Source organism: Lycorma delicatula, chromosome 5 (genome assembly GCF_047948215.1).
Source record: "Lycorma delicatula isolate Av1 chromosome 5, ASM4794821v1, whole genome shotgun sequence".
NCBI classification, from domain to species: Eukaryota; Metazoa; Arthropoda; class Insecta; order Hemiptera; family Fulgoridae; genus Lycorma; species Lycorma delicatula.
Window position 1 is genome coordinate 158460975 of NC_134459.1, and position 17579 is coordinate 158478553.

The 17579-nt window shown below is 35.7% G+C and overlaps 1 protein-coding gene across 1 annotated transcript in view; it reads left to right on the forward strand.

The window, feature by feature from the left end:
- tw (Protein O-mannosyl-transferase 2) overlaps nt 1–17579 on the forward strand; it is an 83546-nt gene that overhangs the window by 6032 nt on the left and 59935 nt on the right. The window contains exons 2-4 of the mRNA XM_075367397.1: nt 1155–1247; nt 3235–3319; nt 6808–6912. Of these exons, the coding sequence (XP_075223512.1) occupies nt 1155–1247; nt 3235–3319; nt 6808–6912 (283 nt within the window). The remainder of the gene's footprint in view (nt 1–1154; nt 1248–3234; nt 3320–6807; nt 6913–17579) is intronic.

Here is a 17579-nt window from a genome sequence, read left to right on the forward strand (position 1 = left end):
CTAGAAACAGAATGTGGGAATGGTTCAAAAAATGCTCTCCAAAAGTAAAAATAGGCAGAAAAATCAAAACAAACTGTCTTGGTTTTGCTGATGATCGGCACTATTAGCAAAGAACATCGATGAAGCTAAATCCACAGATATTAGAAGAACTTCAAAACATTGCAAATAAAATTGGCCTCAAAATATCATTCAAAAAGACAGAAATTATGCCCCATAAACTAACACGATTAAAAAGAAGTAAACATGAACAGTAATAAAATCGAAATAGTAACCTAATTTAAATACCTCTGAGAAATAACAAACAACCTAAACAAAAAAAACCTCGATCCAAACAAGAAGAAACAAACTAGCTAAAGCTTAAAAATTAACCTGGTGTACTTAAAATAAAAAATGACTATCAACAAACGCAAAAATAAGACTAAGCAATAATAAGAACGCAAAAATCTTCTATGACTCAATTATAAAACCAGAAGCCACTTAGGCGGTATAAACATTTTTCCACCTGAAAGAACAATCAAAGACTAACAGATTCCAGAAAATCGAAAGAAGGCAGTGATGGATTGTTTCTGACAAAGTTATCTACAAAGAGTTAGAACCCATCATTGATACCATGCGTAAGAGGAGACTAGGATTCTTTAGACATATCATAAGGATGCAAGATTCAAAACTTCTGAAACAGCTAGTACAGTACTATCTCAGATCTAATAAAAACATCAATACAGGATGCAGAGGATCAGAGAAATAAGAGAGGATCTTAAGGAAATTGGCCATACACTAGAGGACACCACAGATAAAGTAAAATTAAACAAGAAAATCAAGAAAAAACACTCATTTCACACTCATAAGAAAAAACTCAGAACATGAACATTTTCAACACTAGAAAGGGCACTAAAAAAAAGACCAGAATGTATGAAACAAGTACTGGGAGGACCACAAGGCCTAAACAGTCCCATCGAGGAGATTTGGAAAATGGACTGACTGAAGTGATCTTGTGTGGTCATAAAAAGTAATGATAATAATAATTAACAACATAATGCTAGTTAAGATGAATATTTTGAAAGCACTGCAGTAAGTGTTCATGTTTGTTGCGTGACTGTAACTGGTGAATTATGATTAAAAATGAAAACATAATTTTTTTTTGCCTATTGTTTCAGGAACATAGGATTGTGGTGGTTGTTATTTCTGCAAGTAATATTGTTTTCAGCTCTTACTAGATTTAATAAAGTAACTGAACCGGATCATGTGTGGTAGGTTGTATTATAAGTTATTTTTTAGGTGTAGAAATTAGGAGAAAACATTTAAATAAGCTGTTAGAATATGAATTGAGATGTAAAGTAGTATTAAATATTATTTAATCATCAAGTATTGCATTATATTTATTTTATATTACTCGTATATAAGACTTATCATATGTAGCTAAAAAAAAATAGTTACTTATTCTTAAAAGATAAAAATTTTCTTCTATCAAACAAAATTATTTTATTAAAACTAAATACTTTGGCTTTCAAGCAGGGGCTTATTATGCTTTCATTGCTATTTACCATTTATTTTTACAGAAACAATAAATATTTTTCTGACAGTGAGTTTTTAAATATCTAATTAAAGAAAATTTTGAATTTTCTGCATCTCAGTTAAATATGTTTTTATTATTCTTAAATCATTTTCTTGAATGCCTTCTGAATCGTTATTTATTTTATAATTATTTTAATTATTAATATGAACCTTGACCGCTTCTACTTTTTACTTTGTAATTAATTTTGTATTTTGTGATTATACTGTGTTCAACTTTGTACTATGTTTCGTGATCTATCCAAATAAATGTTATAATGTTATTTTTTTTATTCATGGAATAGCATACTTATCCATTCCTGATGTAATCTATGTGAGATATTTATTATGTTTTGGTCAACACGAAATATTTATTATCTATGCAAATAAAGTAAATAAAACCATCAACTTATTTAATAAACATTTCAAATAGCATATAAAAGAAATAACCGTTTTATAAATATATATAAAAAAATATACATTCTCAAATAGGTATAACATTGCTAATATGATGGATAGATATTCCATTAATGATAACTATAGTATATCTGTTGCCCATCAAGAAAATTCTCTTATACTTACATATATTTCCACCTGAAGTGTAGTATCAATCTCTTGGGGCTTCTTCAAAAGTTCAAAATAAATTAAAAAATTTTCAAGATCCAAAAATGGGCTGTCAGATCATTGTTTGTTGTCTATATGAATTATGTAGTTGTATATTTAAAAAATTAAAATTATTAACTTATCCTTGTGTTAATATTTTATGAATGTAAAATCTTTGCTAAGCAGAATAAGTACTTATTCTTAAAAAGTAACAATATTTACCCCTAACAAACCAGACAACAAAACTTTTTTTTCTGCAGATCATTTTTAACCATTCAGGTGCATTAATTTAATTTAATTTCTTTAAAATAAAAAGATTTTATTTTTCAGAAGCAATATTTACTGTTGATGAATTTCAAAATAATACTAATTAAAGAAAAACCATTTTGTATAGCCCATACAATATATGCACGAATATGAACTCAAATATATATTTTTTTAACATCTAAATTTGGATTATTTTGTAGTTATTTTTTGTACTTATAATCTTTATGAAGATACCTTAACACTATTTCATTTCTTTGTATTTTAAATAACTAATTGTTTACTTTATAATATCACTTTCATGAAGATTTTACTGTGGTTTTCCTTGATCCATCAAGACAAAAACTGTGGCAATTCCCCTTCTTTAACAAGATTATCTTATAATGTATGATTATGTACAGATCTGAAAAAAAGGTTGTTTATTTATTTATTTAATAAAAGTAATACTGATAAATATGACTTATGTGAGGATATACAGAATAAGGTAATTATTGCAATAACATCTAGTCTATGTTGGTGAAATGAACAGACAAATTAGTCTGTTCATTTGTACAAATATTGTATTTATATGTTAAAAAATAAAATCATTCCTTCAAACTGAGGTACACACTGATGTGGTCAGCAAAACTGAATTGTTGACTAATATTGCAGGCTAAGAAAAATTAATGCCCTTTAAAAACCTGGTGGAAAGTACATAATAAAATTACATAAATTGTTGCGTAAAAAAAATATATATTTAGCCCAGGCTATTAAATAATAGAAATTAAACATTAATATTATTACTGCATCATAATTATTTTTTTCTTTTTCTGTTTACAGTTGGGATGAAACACATTTTGGTAAAATGGGTAGTTGGTATATAAACAGGACATTTTTCTTTGATGTACATCCTCCTCTTGGCAAAGTAAGTTAGTTGAATTAAAAGAAATTTGAGTTTATTAATAAATTAACATAAAGATTAACTTAAAGATTTTAAAAAACTCTGTTTCAAAATAATGTAATTTCTCCGTATAAAGGACCTTTTGGGTCTAATTCGCAGCATTTTTAATTACTTAAGGGTTTTCTTACCTTTTGTAAGATATGTGCTATTAAAACAGAACCAACAATAACTTCATTAAAGGAGGTACTGCTAATTAGTGCAAAAAATCCATTGGAAAAAGAAATACTGTTATTCTGAAAATGTATAATTAATTATTTAATAATTTTTGCATCATAAATCCATTGTTTTTTTAACAAAAAGAATTTAATTGTTTATTGCTTTAAGAATTGGCTAGCTTCATAACTTAAAATTATTTGAATGACTATCATGATGTATATGGGCTGCCCGTAAATATTTGTTAATCATTCTGCTAGAATTTGTTAATGTCAATAATTTGACTGGTTGTTTCATGAAAACATTGAGTGTTATAAAATGTAGTACTTCTATATATAGTTTCAATTACCTGATATCCCAATTCCATAGGGGAAGACACCCACCTTGTGACATTACTGGTCGCCACACCACCCCCTCTGTTCTGAGCCCTGAGGGGCTTTACCGGAGGTTGTCTTTAGACCCTCCAACTTATTACATCTCACAGTCATTAACCAGGCCTCGGTCGGGATATCACTGATGTAAATGCCTCGGCAGACATTTGTATCAGTAAAATAAAATCAAATTTTGCTTTCACGTAGGCCTCAAACAGACATCTTCACATCCAACCTCAAACTAACTAACTAACTGAGACCGGGGAAGCGTGGACTCTTCGTCTATTCTAAATTTGAAAACACTGTTCGTGACTGTGAATGCTTCAGAAAGTGAATGAGTTGTAAGTCAAATCAGTGCTACACTTATACCAATCAAAATTATGTTTGCGCAACATAGAGATTCAGATCTACACCCAAATAAGTCAACCAAATTAGGTCACCTAACAAGGGGAATGTAAACTCATTCTAGTCTGTGCAGGGACCGGGGACAAACCATGCACTCCCACCAGATCCCATCATGGAGTCTCGTACGGCATTACCAAGTCACAATCAGGAACCGCCACTGGCGGAATGAAGCCATGCCCCCAGTCGCACAGGCTACCATACCCTGGAAGCATCGCCACCCTCACCAGTGGAAGCCCCAAATCAAATCACAAATGATATCAATATAACCGTGGCACAATGCCAATGCGCCTACCTCTAACCAAAATAATGCCTAGGCCAGAAACCTAGCCACTCAGGATCCTACCATGATCAAACACCTCAATTAAACTCCCTCTGCAGACCTACACACCACAAGGGTGCGAACAAAACCAGCTACTATAGACTACTCCTCACAGATCATCCAGTTAATATGGAGATCCAGAAAGGAGGAATGTATTCTCTCAAGTTCCCTAACAGCTCGTGAATGTATGACCTCATATCGGGGACAGAAATAGAGGACGTGGTCTACTGTATCCCAATGCCCAGTCCCACAATCTGGGCATTGACTCGAATTCACCAAACGAAACCTAACCAAACTTTTGAAACAGGGCAGAGGACCACTATAAGTTATTAAATGCCCTGGATATGGCCAGAAAAATCCCCAGTACACATTTGCATGAATCAGAGGAAGCTATATCCATCACCTTTAGTATGGCATCCTCAGTGCTCTTGCTTGGTCGGAAACCATACTGGTTGATCATTAGCAAATGATCAGGGACAAATCTAACATTAATACGCAAATATAGGACGTCGTCAAAAACCTTACCAATCACAGGCAAGAGTGTTAGTGGGTGGTTAGAAGAACTAACAGTGGAATTTGTCACCACCTTTGAACAACAATATGAAGTCTCCATGCTTCCAACACGCTGGAAAGTGGCCGGTGAACCTATTATAAATTATAGTTAAGAGGACCAAAAACTACTGGAAGTACATGGATGAGGAGCTCCACTGTGATATAATCATATGTGGGGGCCTTGTGCCGTGCCATACTACAGATCACATGATGCACCTCTGCCTCAGTGATCTCAGAAGATTGTAAGTTGGTCTCAAAAGCTGCAACTTCTCATCTGACACGTCGGTTGTATGAAACTTCACCCACCATAGTGTCATCCGGCAGCAATCATTCAGCAAAATATTAAGGACACAGTCCTTATCAATTTCCACACCCTTGCAGGTCGACAAAGCTGACAAGAGGACATCTTTCCTGTGCATATGCCCAAGGGCTCTATATACAATGCCCCAAGGATCTCTATTCCCTTGTTCCTGAATGAAGGAATGCCAGGAATTATACTTGTAGGACCTAATGCTATGGAAGTACCTAGCCCTCCTTCTGCAGTAATCCGTGATTAGGGCTGCATGCCGTCATTGTGCCCTTCATTGTGCAGCCTTCTGAGTCAATTCACGACTGATTCATTGTTGTCAGATTCTGAGACCACCAACCAGATATACGTTTCCGGCCAGTGCCTCTAGGAATGGCAGCTTCAGCTGCTGCCACCACTGCAAAAGTGAAATTTTCTGCTAGGACATCTAATGGCAGACCATCAATTTCTCGAGAAAAAATCTCCAGTTTGGACTCCAACAAAGAGGAGGATTTTGGCCAGTCCGCCTTCCTATGCAGGAAGCGCCCTGGGTAAACTGGAAAGTGTCCTTCATGGCCATCGTGCAGCTCATCCGCTATTTCAAAAAGTATCAATCGATGATCGCTAGAACAGTCATCGACCACAGATCAGTGAAGGATCCTGCTAGGGATGTCCCTACCAATGGTAATGTCAATATTTGTAGCTGAAAAGGCCCTTCATCCGTCAACCACTCTGACGTGTAAGGAGACTTTCAGTTTAGTCACCGCCATGATCAGTGATCCAACTGTGCCAGAAAAGCAACTTTGCATTAACATCGGCACCGATAAGGACTGCACCATTACCCACAATATGAAGGATCCTCTCCCATCTCGCTAAATGTTCCTCAGTGGGATCCCTGTATTGGAAATATGAACTAACAACTGTAAGATTTGAAATCTTTCAGATTTTTAAGACTGACAGTGTAAAAAATAATATGGGATGTAATCTTTCAAATGTATTTTTTATATTTGTTATAAACTGCAAATAATTGTATAGTATAATATGTTAATTTATTACAACTTAATCACTATTACAGTCAGCAGAAATAGGATTCGGTTTGTTTTTGTTAGTGTTTCTTAAGGTTTGAAAAAGAGGTACAATGTTCTTTCTGCTGATTAGAATAAAAAAAATAATAGAATAATAACTTGGAAAATTTAAGATAAATTAAATTAAGGATAAATTGTTAAATGGTTTTGATTTTTTTTTAAATCTTAATTACCATGTAATCCTTTATTATATATATATATATATATATATAATATATTTTTACATTTAATTTTATTTTTTTATTTTGGTTTTTAAATGATTTCTTTCATATTTCTTGTAGATGTTGATAGCATTATCTGGTTACATAAGTGGCTATGATGGCAGTTTTCCATTTGAAAAACCGGGTGATAAATATGAAAATGTTAATTATGTGGGAATGAGAATTGTGAGTATTACAAAATGTAATATTAACATAAAATTTAATTTATTCTAAGAGTTGTTTACAAAATTAATAATGATTAGTGGATTATCTAACAGTTAAACTATGCAAGTGGTTACAGTGAAAACAATTGATTTTTGATTTCCCATCTACAGCTCTGTACATATTACTGCAGATGTGTTTTCAGTAGTTGATTTTATCACTAATGAAACTGAAATTTAAATCTGGCTCTTGTTTATTGGTTACTGTTTTACGTAAAAGAGCATACTGTCTGTGCTGTGGGTTGGATGTTTGGTTTATTAAACATGAATCTTTCAAACAAGAGTAAAACTATTGCTTTCATTTTTACCATCCTCTATTATATAAGTAAAACTATTATAAACTTCAGCTCTGATCCATATACATTTTTGGGAATAAATACCATAATTAATTTTATACTAAAAAAATCATTACTTAGGTTCTTCTGCTTAGAATTTCAAGAATGGCAGAATTTTTCTTAAGCCCTAGCTAAGCAGCATTGATCCTCCTCCTCTTCGCCACATATGAGACTACTACAGCTGTAGATTTTCCTGGAATGTACTGCTGTGGCCAACCCTGTAGACATAAGACTTTGATCAAAACAGTTCTGACCAAGGCATACGACTACAAACACAGGGAAACTTCCTGTTTCCACTATTTGTACTTTACTTCCATTAATTTGAACATTTTTTTTTTTTAATTTTGAGTTATAAAGCTGTCGAAAAGTTTCTGCAAAATTTTAAATCTTTATTTTAATTTGTACTTGTATATGTTAATAGTATTTTTACCATTTTTGAAAAAGACAACAAAACTAATTACTGCAAAAGCATATTTTGAATTATTAAATTCTAATTAATTAGATAACTAGTATTTATTAGTAATTAGAACAAAATAATCTACTTTAGTAGTATTTAAATTTAATCTAAATAATTAATCCAATTAATTAGTTAATTAGCTAATTAATTAGAATTAAAAATTTTACTACTATTTAGATTTTTCCTGATCTCTGTTATTTTTTTTTATAGAAGTCAAAATATTCAGCAGTGTATTTATTTGTTGTGCCCTTATGTTTATGTACCACTTATTAGAACACTGAAAAAAAAGTTAAATGTAGAGGTATAATATTAAAGAGAAAAAAAACTACAAGAATTTATATGGATCAATGGTTATGTTGGTATTAATCTATACAAGTAAAGATTACATTTGAAACATGTTCTGTCTATGAATCTGTAGTTGGTGAATGAACATTAATGTGAATAATATTTGAATTGAAAAAAATTTGGATCGGTTAGGTTTCGAACCGTGGACAGTTGGTTGAGTTGTTAACTGACGCCTTAGATGGTTTGGCTACGGCGGTCGGTCTGTAGAGTGAGTGAAATTTGTTCAACATAAGCGATGAAATTATGATTTTTTGACGTGACAACGTCTTATAAATCGATGAACGCCGGCAGCACGCACGAAAAAGCATGACTCATTGTCCCGTTCCGCCTGAGCCGAGCATACGAGCAAGAGAGAGGCACGATCGGCCTAAGCGTTCGGTTTGTGCCGCATCTATCTCTCTTCCACTTGATTTATTGTCATTGATTTGATTTCAGTTTATTTCTATAATTAATTATTCATGATTATATTTAAACAAATTATTTAAAACTATGCAAAATTATTTTAAACTTGCAAAAACTATAAATAATATTTAAAAATTGAATATCAATGTTTTTTAACCAGAATTTCGATTTACTTAACACGAGTTTTAAACATATTTAGAAGTTTTAATGACAAGTTGAACCGTTTAACCGTCGTGCAATGTAATATACTATCATGTCAAGCAGGTTTTGGCGGGCTTTGCAAAAACTGCAATTTTATGAATTTGATTTATGATTTCAATTTCATCGTTTTAAATTGACACTTTATCAACATTGATTTGATTAAAGTTTATTTCTATAACAAGTTGTTCATAATTATTTTTGAACAAATCATTCAATTTAAACTTGCAAATATTATTAATATTAATTATTATTATTAAATGAAATGAAAAATGGAATATTAACGTGTTTCATTAGCTAATTAAACAATCACTTAGATTCAATTTGTTTGTTTAAACAAGTAATTTTTTAAAACATCCAAATAATGGATGAATTTAATTAATTGGTATTTTCATCGAGCTCAACGCCAGTTTCTCAAAAAACATGTGTTTACTTCATAAGGATAACAAGTTTTTTTGCGACACTACAATCAAAGGTCTTTGCAAGACGTTGTCACGCTCAAATCTCGTGTGAAACGTAGTTCCACACAAACCATTTTTTTTTTTTAATTTAGTGTCTGTAACCACCGCTGCAGAGATCGCTGACTTTGAGTTTTAACGTCACATCAGTCTGTGTGTGTGAATAAAAATTTAGACGTATCTCGAGTATGATCCTGGTCGTCGAGGCTATCGCGCCGGGAGGCGTCGCCGCGCGCGATGGAGTGAGAGCGGTTTCCGTCGTAGATCCGGCACCGGGAGGTAGCGTCTGCGCGTGTGTTTGCGTGCGTGCGTCGACGGAGCGACGCGGGATGTTTACCGCGCGGCTGGCGGCGCTCGACTGAAGAATCGACCGACCGACCGACGCGGTCAGGTCGGCACGGCGTTTCGCGCCAAAAGTTCCACGCCACGGGGTGTTGTTGCATTTCCATACCACCCAAGAGGTAGCAACCGTGGCGCATTGAGATTTTTTTTAGTGTGAAATCTCCCGTAGAGGCCTGCAAAACACTCGACTATACATCTTAAGAAATGAAAACGTCTTCATGATATGTCTTTACAAGACCGGGATGTTATGAACAACAAACGCAGATGATTGGTAATGATAAACTTGCACAAAAAAATCTCATTTAAAATTTAACTCCCATTTATGTATGCGAAACCTGTGATCGTGCAAGTTTATCATTACCCATCATTTGCGTTTGTTGTTCATCCCATCGCGTTCTTGTAAAGAAGTATCATGAAGAAGAATATGTTTCGCATACATAAACTGTGTTAAAAATAAAAAAATAACTCGCACGCATCCGTCTAATGTACCATGCCCTTTTAAAAAACCTAAAACGCCACAAATTAATCCGCGTTACCCCGTTACATACAATCGAAAACGAAAGTTTGCTAAACACTTTCCTCACCATTTGTAACAATTCGATAGTAGATAAATCTATTAACAGATCATGTCGCGGGCCTTGGAAGCACTGCATTCAATAAATGTAATTAAATATAGTTTTTTAAAAAACAATAGTTAGTTACATTATTGTATGGGGGTTAAAGTGTTTTTGTTTTGTGTGTGTAATTTTGTGTTGATTGTGTTGTAGTCCTTAAAAGGACCTTTTTAAACATTTTAGAAATTCTAGTAGACGATCGTTGACGGTTTTCTTTATCCTCTTCTTCGTCTTTTTCTTTGCGTTTCGTATTCTTGTATAAAATAAAATAAAGAGAAGCGATATGACCCCCTCTCATATATCGATTGGTTTTAACGTATTCGATTTCTGAATTTTTATCTGTGTCGTACGCGACCATCAGCGGTTGGGTATCATCACAGCCGTCACAATGGTTGGTAGAACAATCTACCTCATCGCGTGTCCTGAAGAAAAGTCCTCCGTCCGACGCCACATGAACAGTTACTCTTCGTTTTTCATTCGCAGCGTATACGTTTACAGCGAGTACGTTGTTTTTTCGAGGAGTATTGAGATCTTTTAACACCGTCGCGTCCAACTTCACATTCGACGAACGATTTAATTTGAACGCCTTCACGTTACCGTCGTTACTGCCAATAAGTGCGATAGCTTTATCACCGCATTCAAATTCGCAATAATAATATCGTAATTGAAAACGAACTTCCCGATCAGGTTATCACCGTTTTTATTGAAATTGTGTTCAGATAAATCGACAATATATACAAAACTGTTTTAATTTGAAAACATTGGCGTCAGACGTTGGTCACCGACACGTACGCGCACATCCTCTTCACTAACTTCAATCATGATGTTTACACCTCGAGCGTTTCTCAAAGAATAAACTACTTGGAATGGAATGGAATGCAAAGTTGGCAGGAGTCTATTACTCCCTACTTTATCGCAGAACCTGGACAGAGTCCCTTGCTGCTGGATCTTTCTAATCGGGCTTGTTTTTAAAAGGGTTATTTTTTAATCTCGGATCTAATTTTTCAAGTTTTGTCTATTATTATTTTAGTGAATTTAAGACGGATTTAATTGCATTCCAATCCGTTGTTAAACCAGCGTTATCGAACCCATTTCATGGGCCGACCGCGGAAGGCTAGGCTTATAAAGCCTGTCCTCCCGACGTAATTCCCCTTCAGACCGTCCACTGAAGTCCTTTCGGTGCTAACTCTTTAATAGGCTAGCAGGAATACGCCACAACGGGGCACTAGCTATAAGGAGGGAGCAATGTGTCCCCTTTTCCGGAGGAGTCGCAATTGCTGGGTTATTTTATCTTACTGTAAGTTTAACTTACAGATGGTGATACCTATTCGCGATCGCGGTTTTGGGGCGGCGATTTTCTGGAAAGAAGTAAACAGTAATTATTCTCTCCACGTAATTATTAACCTTCAGACACGCGTGTGTCTGAGAAGGGGTTGGGGGGACCGCGTGGCCGCAGTGAAGAAACCATCTGTTTTTGTGGTGGCTGTTGGCATCTGCAACAAAAGAAGCAGAACACACACACGAGGAAAAAAAAAAAAAAAAAAAAAAATTTAATTTTTACTTTTCTTTCGACTGGCAGGATGAGACGGCACGACGCGTCGTTCCACATCCACGTTTCTCCCGTTTCTGAAACAAGAGAAACAGAACAAAACACATTTTTTTTTTTTAGACCGCGTTTTTGTTTTGTGCGCGACTTACCGTATTTGAAGTCTTCAAACTATATAACTCGCGAAAAAACTATTCACTCGCGACCCCGGAAACGCGTCTGACGCACTATTCCGTTTATGGCTCATGCGATATGGAGGCCCCTAAGCCTGGTTTGTCGATTTTCGGCTACCGCACCGCACCATCACGGTGGTTCGTCCAGTACGGCGTGAGGCCGCTTCCTTACAACTGTCGGAGTTGGGTCCTCTCTGCAGATATCCCGAAGATGACTGTGTTCGGACACAGCCGCTCTCCCGAACAGTCTGCGCGCCTGCGCCACCCCCACCTCGGACACGGATTGAAATCTCGCATCAGATCGGAGAGTGGCGTTCCTGACGAAACACGGAGCTCCAAAGATCGTCCGCAACGCGATGTTTTGGACGGCCTCGATCTTCTTTTGAAGCGAGGAGCTCAACATTGTCCCCCATGCCGGGTAAGCATATGTTAGAATCGGCAGTACGTACAGCCGAAAAATGAGAAGCTTAGTTGCCAGTGGGTATGGGCTGGCACTGTTCAGCACTGGGTATAGTGAGGCTCTGGCGGCCTTAGCCCTCCGGGTCGCATAATTTACATGTTCGCCGAAGGTAAGCCGCCTGTCCAACACCACCCCCAGGTACTTAACTGTTTTCTCAAAAGGGATTTTCTCCCCTGAGATTTCCAGCTCTCTGGTCGGTTTTCGTGTCTTGCATGTGAACATCACGGCCACCGATTTTTCACCGTTGACCCTGATTCTCCACATGTCGAGCCACGGTTCCACTAAGTCCAGCTGCCTTTGGAGCCTCCGGACCGCGTAATCCACATTTGCGGATTCGTAGAAATATGCCGTGTCGTCTGCGTAAAGGGCCGTTTTGACCCCTTCCGACAGCGGCATATCGTTCACGTACAAAGTGTACAAGAACGGGGAAAGTACTGCTCCTTGGGGAACCCCAGCGGCTATTTCTCTGGTGGAGGAAATCGTTTCCCCTACGCGCACGACAAAATGTCGGTCTAGCAGATATGACCGCATCAGTCTGACATAGCGGTAGGGGATCGCCGATCGCGCTAGCTTATAAAGCAGCCCGCTATGCCAAACTTTGTCAAAGGCCTTGGCCACATCCAGAAAAACGGCTGCAGTGACCCGTTTCCTGTTCAGGCCTCCGACAAGGTCGTCTATTATTTTTACCAGTTGGAGGGTGGATAAACTACTTCGCTTGGTTACACTATATTTATAAGCTCCTCCTCACCACCACAACTGCCACGCCCTACTCTCTACTAATCAGAACGTCACAGTCTCCCCACTCCACAACACGGAAAAATTCATCTGATAGTATGGTGATATCCTGAATACTGCATGTTGTACGATTTGAAACTACAATTTTTCTATGAAACATTTTCAAAGTGTTATCAATAAACTGTTCTGTGATGTTAATTTGTAACGTCGCCTCTTCGATATCATCAACGTCCGGTTGACACGAATTCAGGACTCTGATGACAACATCCCGAACCTATATCACAACGATGTAGAACGACATAAACCGATCTGAAAGTAAATCTTTGAGAACTTAAATCTTTTGCAAGACTAATTACCGGTACGGATCTTTGCTGTGGTATTTTACACCGAAAGCCTAAAGTTTGCCTGTACGTTTCGTAGAATAACGAATGGAGACAACTTAACAGTAATTATAATGTAACACAAAAGCTGTATATACGTTGTTAATGAAATATTCATTTTTGAAGTCTTGATGTTGAACCGTTTGCATCGAATGCTGAAGCACAAATGAATTTATTATCGTCGGCGAACGAATAAGACGCTCGCGATAAGTTTTAAAATTAGAACAAAGTACTAAACCCGTTTTTGTTAAACACTTCTCACCATTTGTAACAATTGATAGTGGAAAAATCCAATATCATATCGTGTCACGGGCCTTGGAACCACTGCATTCAATAAATGTAAATAAATATCGTTTTGTAAAACAATAGTTACATTATTGTATGGGGCTTTAAAGTGTTTTTTGTTTTATGTGTGTTTGTGTAATTTTGTGTTAATGTAATGTGTTATTCTGAAAAGGACAGTTTAAATAGCTACCAGTTAATCGTTATTCAAATACCACATCAAGAGCTTTACCAACGCGTCCTTTAAATATAAGCTTCAGCTTGATATTTACCATAGTGTCGAACTCATCTTCAGTAAGTGTATCAGCAAATCGTCTTGGTAAGTATACATTGAATGCCGGTTCCTCTTCACCATCTTGTAAACGGCAGACTATGCTCTTCCCATAACGAGTGGCCATTTTCCTCAGCCACAGAACCTCATATGGTTTGCCAACTGTAAGATCGCCAACGCTCTTTGTTTCAAGATTGGTAGCGATAAGTCTCTTATTCAACTGATGAATAAAATCTTCTGTTTCCTTCAGACATGGTGATGTTTCTTGTGCTACAGTACGCTTTAGAATGAGCTAGGGTGGTTACGAATGGCTATTTATACCCACCCGATCAAGGAAAAGTTTTTTAATTAACCACACGAACATGTTTTTGATTCTGCTTATCAGCGACCGCATTCAGTTTTTTTCCAAGAATCGATAAATAATATTTCTTATCAACCACAAATGAACAAGGTTGAACCTGCTTATTAATGATAAATATTTTTTTCGGGGTTTCCTTATAAAACAGTAATCGCAAATCAACTTTGAACTCGTTAGTAAGCAAATATTTAAATGAGAGGGACGGTACACTGTACGCAATACACAATGGATCTAGCTACCGACGAGCAATTTATATTGTATGACATAGAGTGCGATAATTAAGAAAATATTGATCCAAATATTGGTGAGATTTTTTAGTATTTGCAAACTTTAACAAACTAATAATAAAAATAATAATAATCAAATTCATGAAAACCGAAGACCTTAAAAGAAAAAAAGAATAAAGCAAAAAATACTGTTACACAAAATTATAATTATGTACATTTAAGAATTTAATCGATGTAATCCTCTCGGGTAAAGGTACATTCGCGTTGTAAGAGGTTGAGAGAAGTTTTATAAGTCTCTTAAAAACCTTTACCACCACAAAAAAAAATACATTTGTTTGAGTTGCGTTTCCACACCACCGAGGAGGTAGTAACTGCGTGGCGCGTTGAAATTTTTTTATGTGAGTGAAATCTCTCCCCAATAGGCCTACAAACACTCGTGTAAGATTTTATTTTTTTATAAAAGATTTAAAGGCGACTGTTGAAATATTATTTAGTTTTGAACTCTTTATCGAGTAACAACCAATATTTCTACGTACCTCAACTGGTATATTATTTTTATCCACAATCGTTTTTTGATAATAAGCCTGATAACACTTACAATGTTCACAATCGTCTAGTGTATTCTTACAAGTAATTTGAATATCTGGTACTGTATTTACAATCTTTACTTTACGATAAAAGGGCACAACACATCATCTTGAATATATTTATATAGTCGTACATTATCATCATTTAAGAACGGTTTAGCAGAAACGTAATAAAATACCAGAATTGATTAAAAATCTCATTTTTCTACGTTTACGGACACCAAAACAGTTTAGTACGCGATACGTAACTGAATGCCCGACAACGAACAAGTTTGATCGTGCTTATCAGCAAGCATATCCGTCCAAGTTACCACCACCACCACTAGGAAGTACCAACTGCGTTGAGTTTTTTACAAACTTACATTTATATCCTCAGTGAATTCGTCTTCGTTGTGTTTTTTTTATTTCCATAACAAGTAAATTTCATCGAACGATTTTTTTACAATGTTCAATTCGTCTTCGGTAAATCTATTTGTATATGACTTAAGTAATAAGGTTTGAAAGCAACCCAGTTCTTCCGGATCGCTGTCGTAAACATAACGCAAATACGGGACTCGCCGTATTGAGTAAATATTTTTCTCATTTCCAACAGTACGTAGCTCACACCGATACCAAGATCGGTCAACCTCTTGAACGGTATTTTCCTTAGAAAACAGTCTTTATCGATGAAAATGCTAATAAATGCCATGGTGTCCATCTTTACAAACGCAGTGCTCACACTCGAAGGGTGATTGCGTGTGTGATCTATCTTTTTACTTACTCGTCCTTTGGCAATTTTCCAAAATAACCTGATGAGTTCGTTACTTCGATAACTGTACAGGTGCACGGACTTTCCCATAACACTTCGTATTTATTTGCACGCACAATAGCGTGTAGTCTTTTCATGTTTTCAATAATCAATTCGCGCGAACACAAGTATGCTGGTAGTCCACGGCCGCAATAGTCGAATTTCTTACAATCGATAGCATGTGTTTCATCATCACAGTGAACAGAGTGGGACGAGCATCATAAAACAATATTTGCAAATATACAACACAATAAACTTCAATTCGTTAACCGAATTGGTAAACGTCCTCCCCATCGTAATCACTATAATTAATATAATGTCTACACAAACCGTCTACAGTATCGATTTTTAAACTGTCTAAATATTCCTGTAATCCGCTGTGAAATTCAGCGTTAGTGGCGTCATAATTGAAAACAACTCTAACCGTATTGAAAGGCGAACGTCTGCGGTTATACTTGTGCGTGAGGAAACGCCGCAATTTTAATTTTCATAAGATGACGCAACGCTCTTACGCGATCTTTCGGAAAAAATCTAATCGTCCACACCGATGTGACTGTCAACATCCATCGCTAAACTGCGGATAAAATTACACATTGAAGGATTTTTTTATTTCAATAAGAATAATGGTTGGGTTTCCACATCACCCAAGAGGTGGCAACAGTGGCGCGTAGAGATTTTTTTTTTACATGAGTGAAATCCCACGCCAATAGGCCTACTTTAAACACGCGAGTATTTTTTTTTATTTTTTATTTACTTTTTATTTTTTTCTTACAAATAATTGTAAGTGATTTAATGAAAGCTAAATAATATACTTCAAGATTACATCAATATGCACCCAATAACAATAGGATAGCTGTTAAATATTAAAACAATGTAGACACATTCAAAATCACAGATTACTCATGATATGCCCTGCCCCCCCCCCCCAAGATTACTTCAATATGTATCAAATAACAATAGGGAAGCTAAGAAATATTAAACCAATAGAGACACGTTCAAAATTGCAGGTTACATTTGATATGCACAGCCCTCCAAGATTACTTCAATATGTGTCCAATAACAATAGGGAAGTTGATAAATATTAAACCAATGGAGACACATTGAAAATAGCAGATTAGACTTTATATGCATCGCCCTCCAAGATTACTTCAATATGTATCTGATAACAATAGAAAGCTGCTAAATATTAAACCAATGGAGACATTCAAAGTAGCAGATTACACTTGATATGCACTTCCCACCATCATTACTTCAATATTTATCCAATAACAGTAGGGTAGCCAATAAATATTAAACCAATGTAGACACAATCGAAGTCTCACTTTAAAGTTGATATGCAACGCTGTTCAAATTTACTTGAATACGTGATCAATAACAATAGGGTAGCCGATAAATATTAAACCAATGGGGACACATTCGAAATTGTAGATTACGCTTGATATGGACCGCCCACCAAGATTACTTCAATATGTATCCAATAACAATAGGGAAGCGGATAAATATTAAACCAATGGAGACACCATCATAATCGTCGATTGCACTTGATATGGAACATCTTTTAATAATACTTTGGTTTGTATCCAATAACAATAAGGTAGCCTATAAATAATAAACCAATGGAGTTACATTCAAAATAGCAGATTACACTTGATATGTACTGCTTTCCAGGATTACT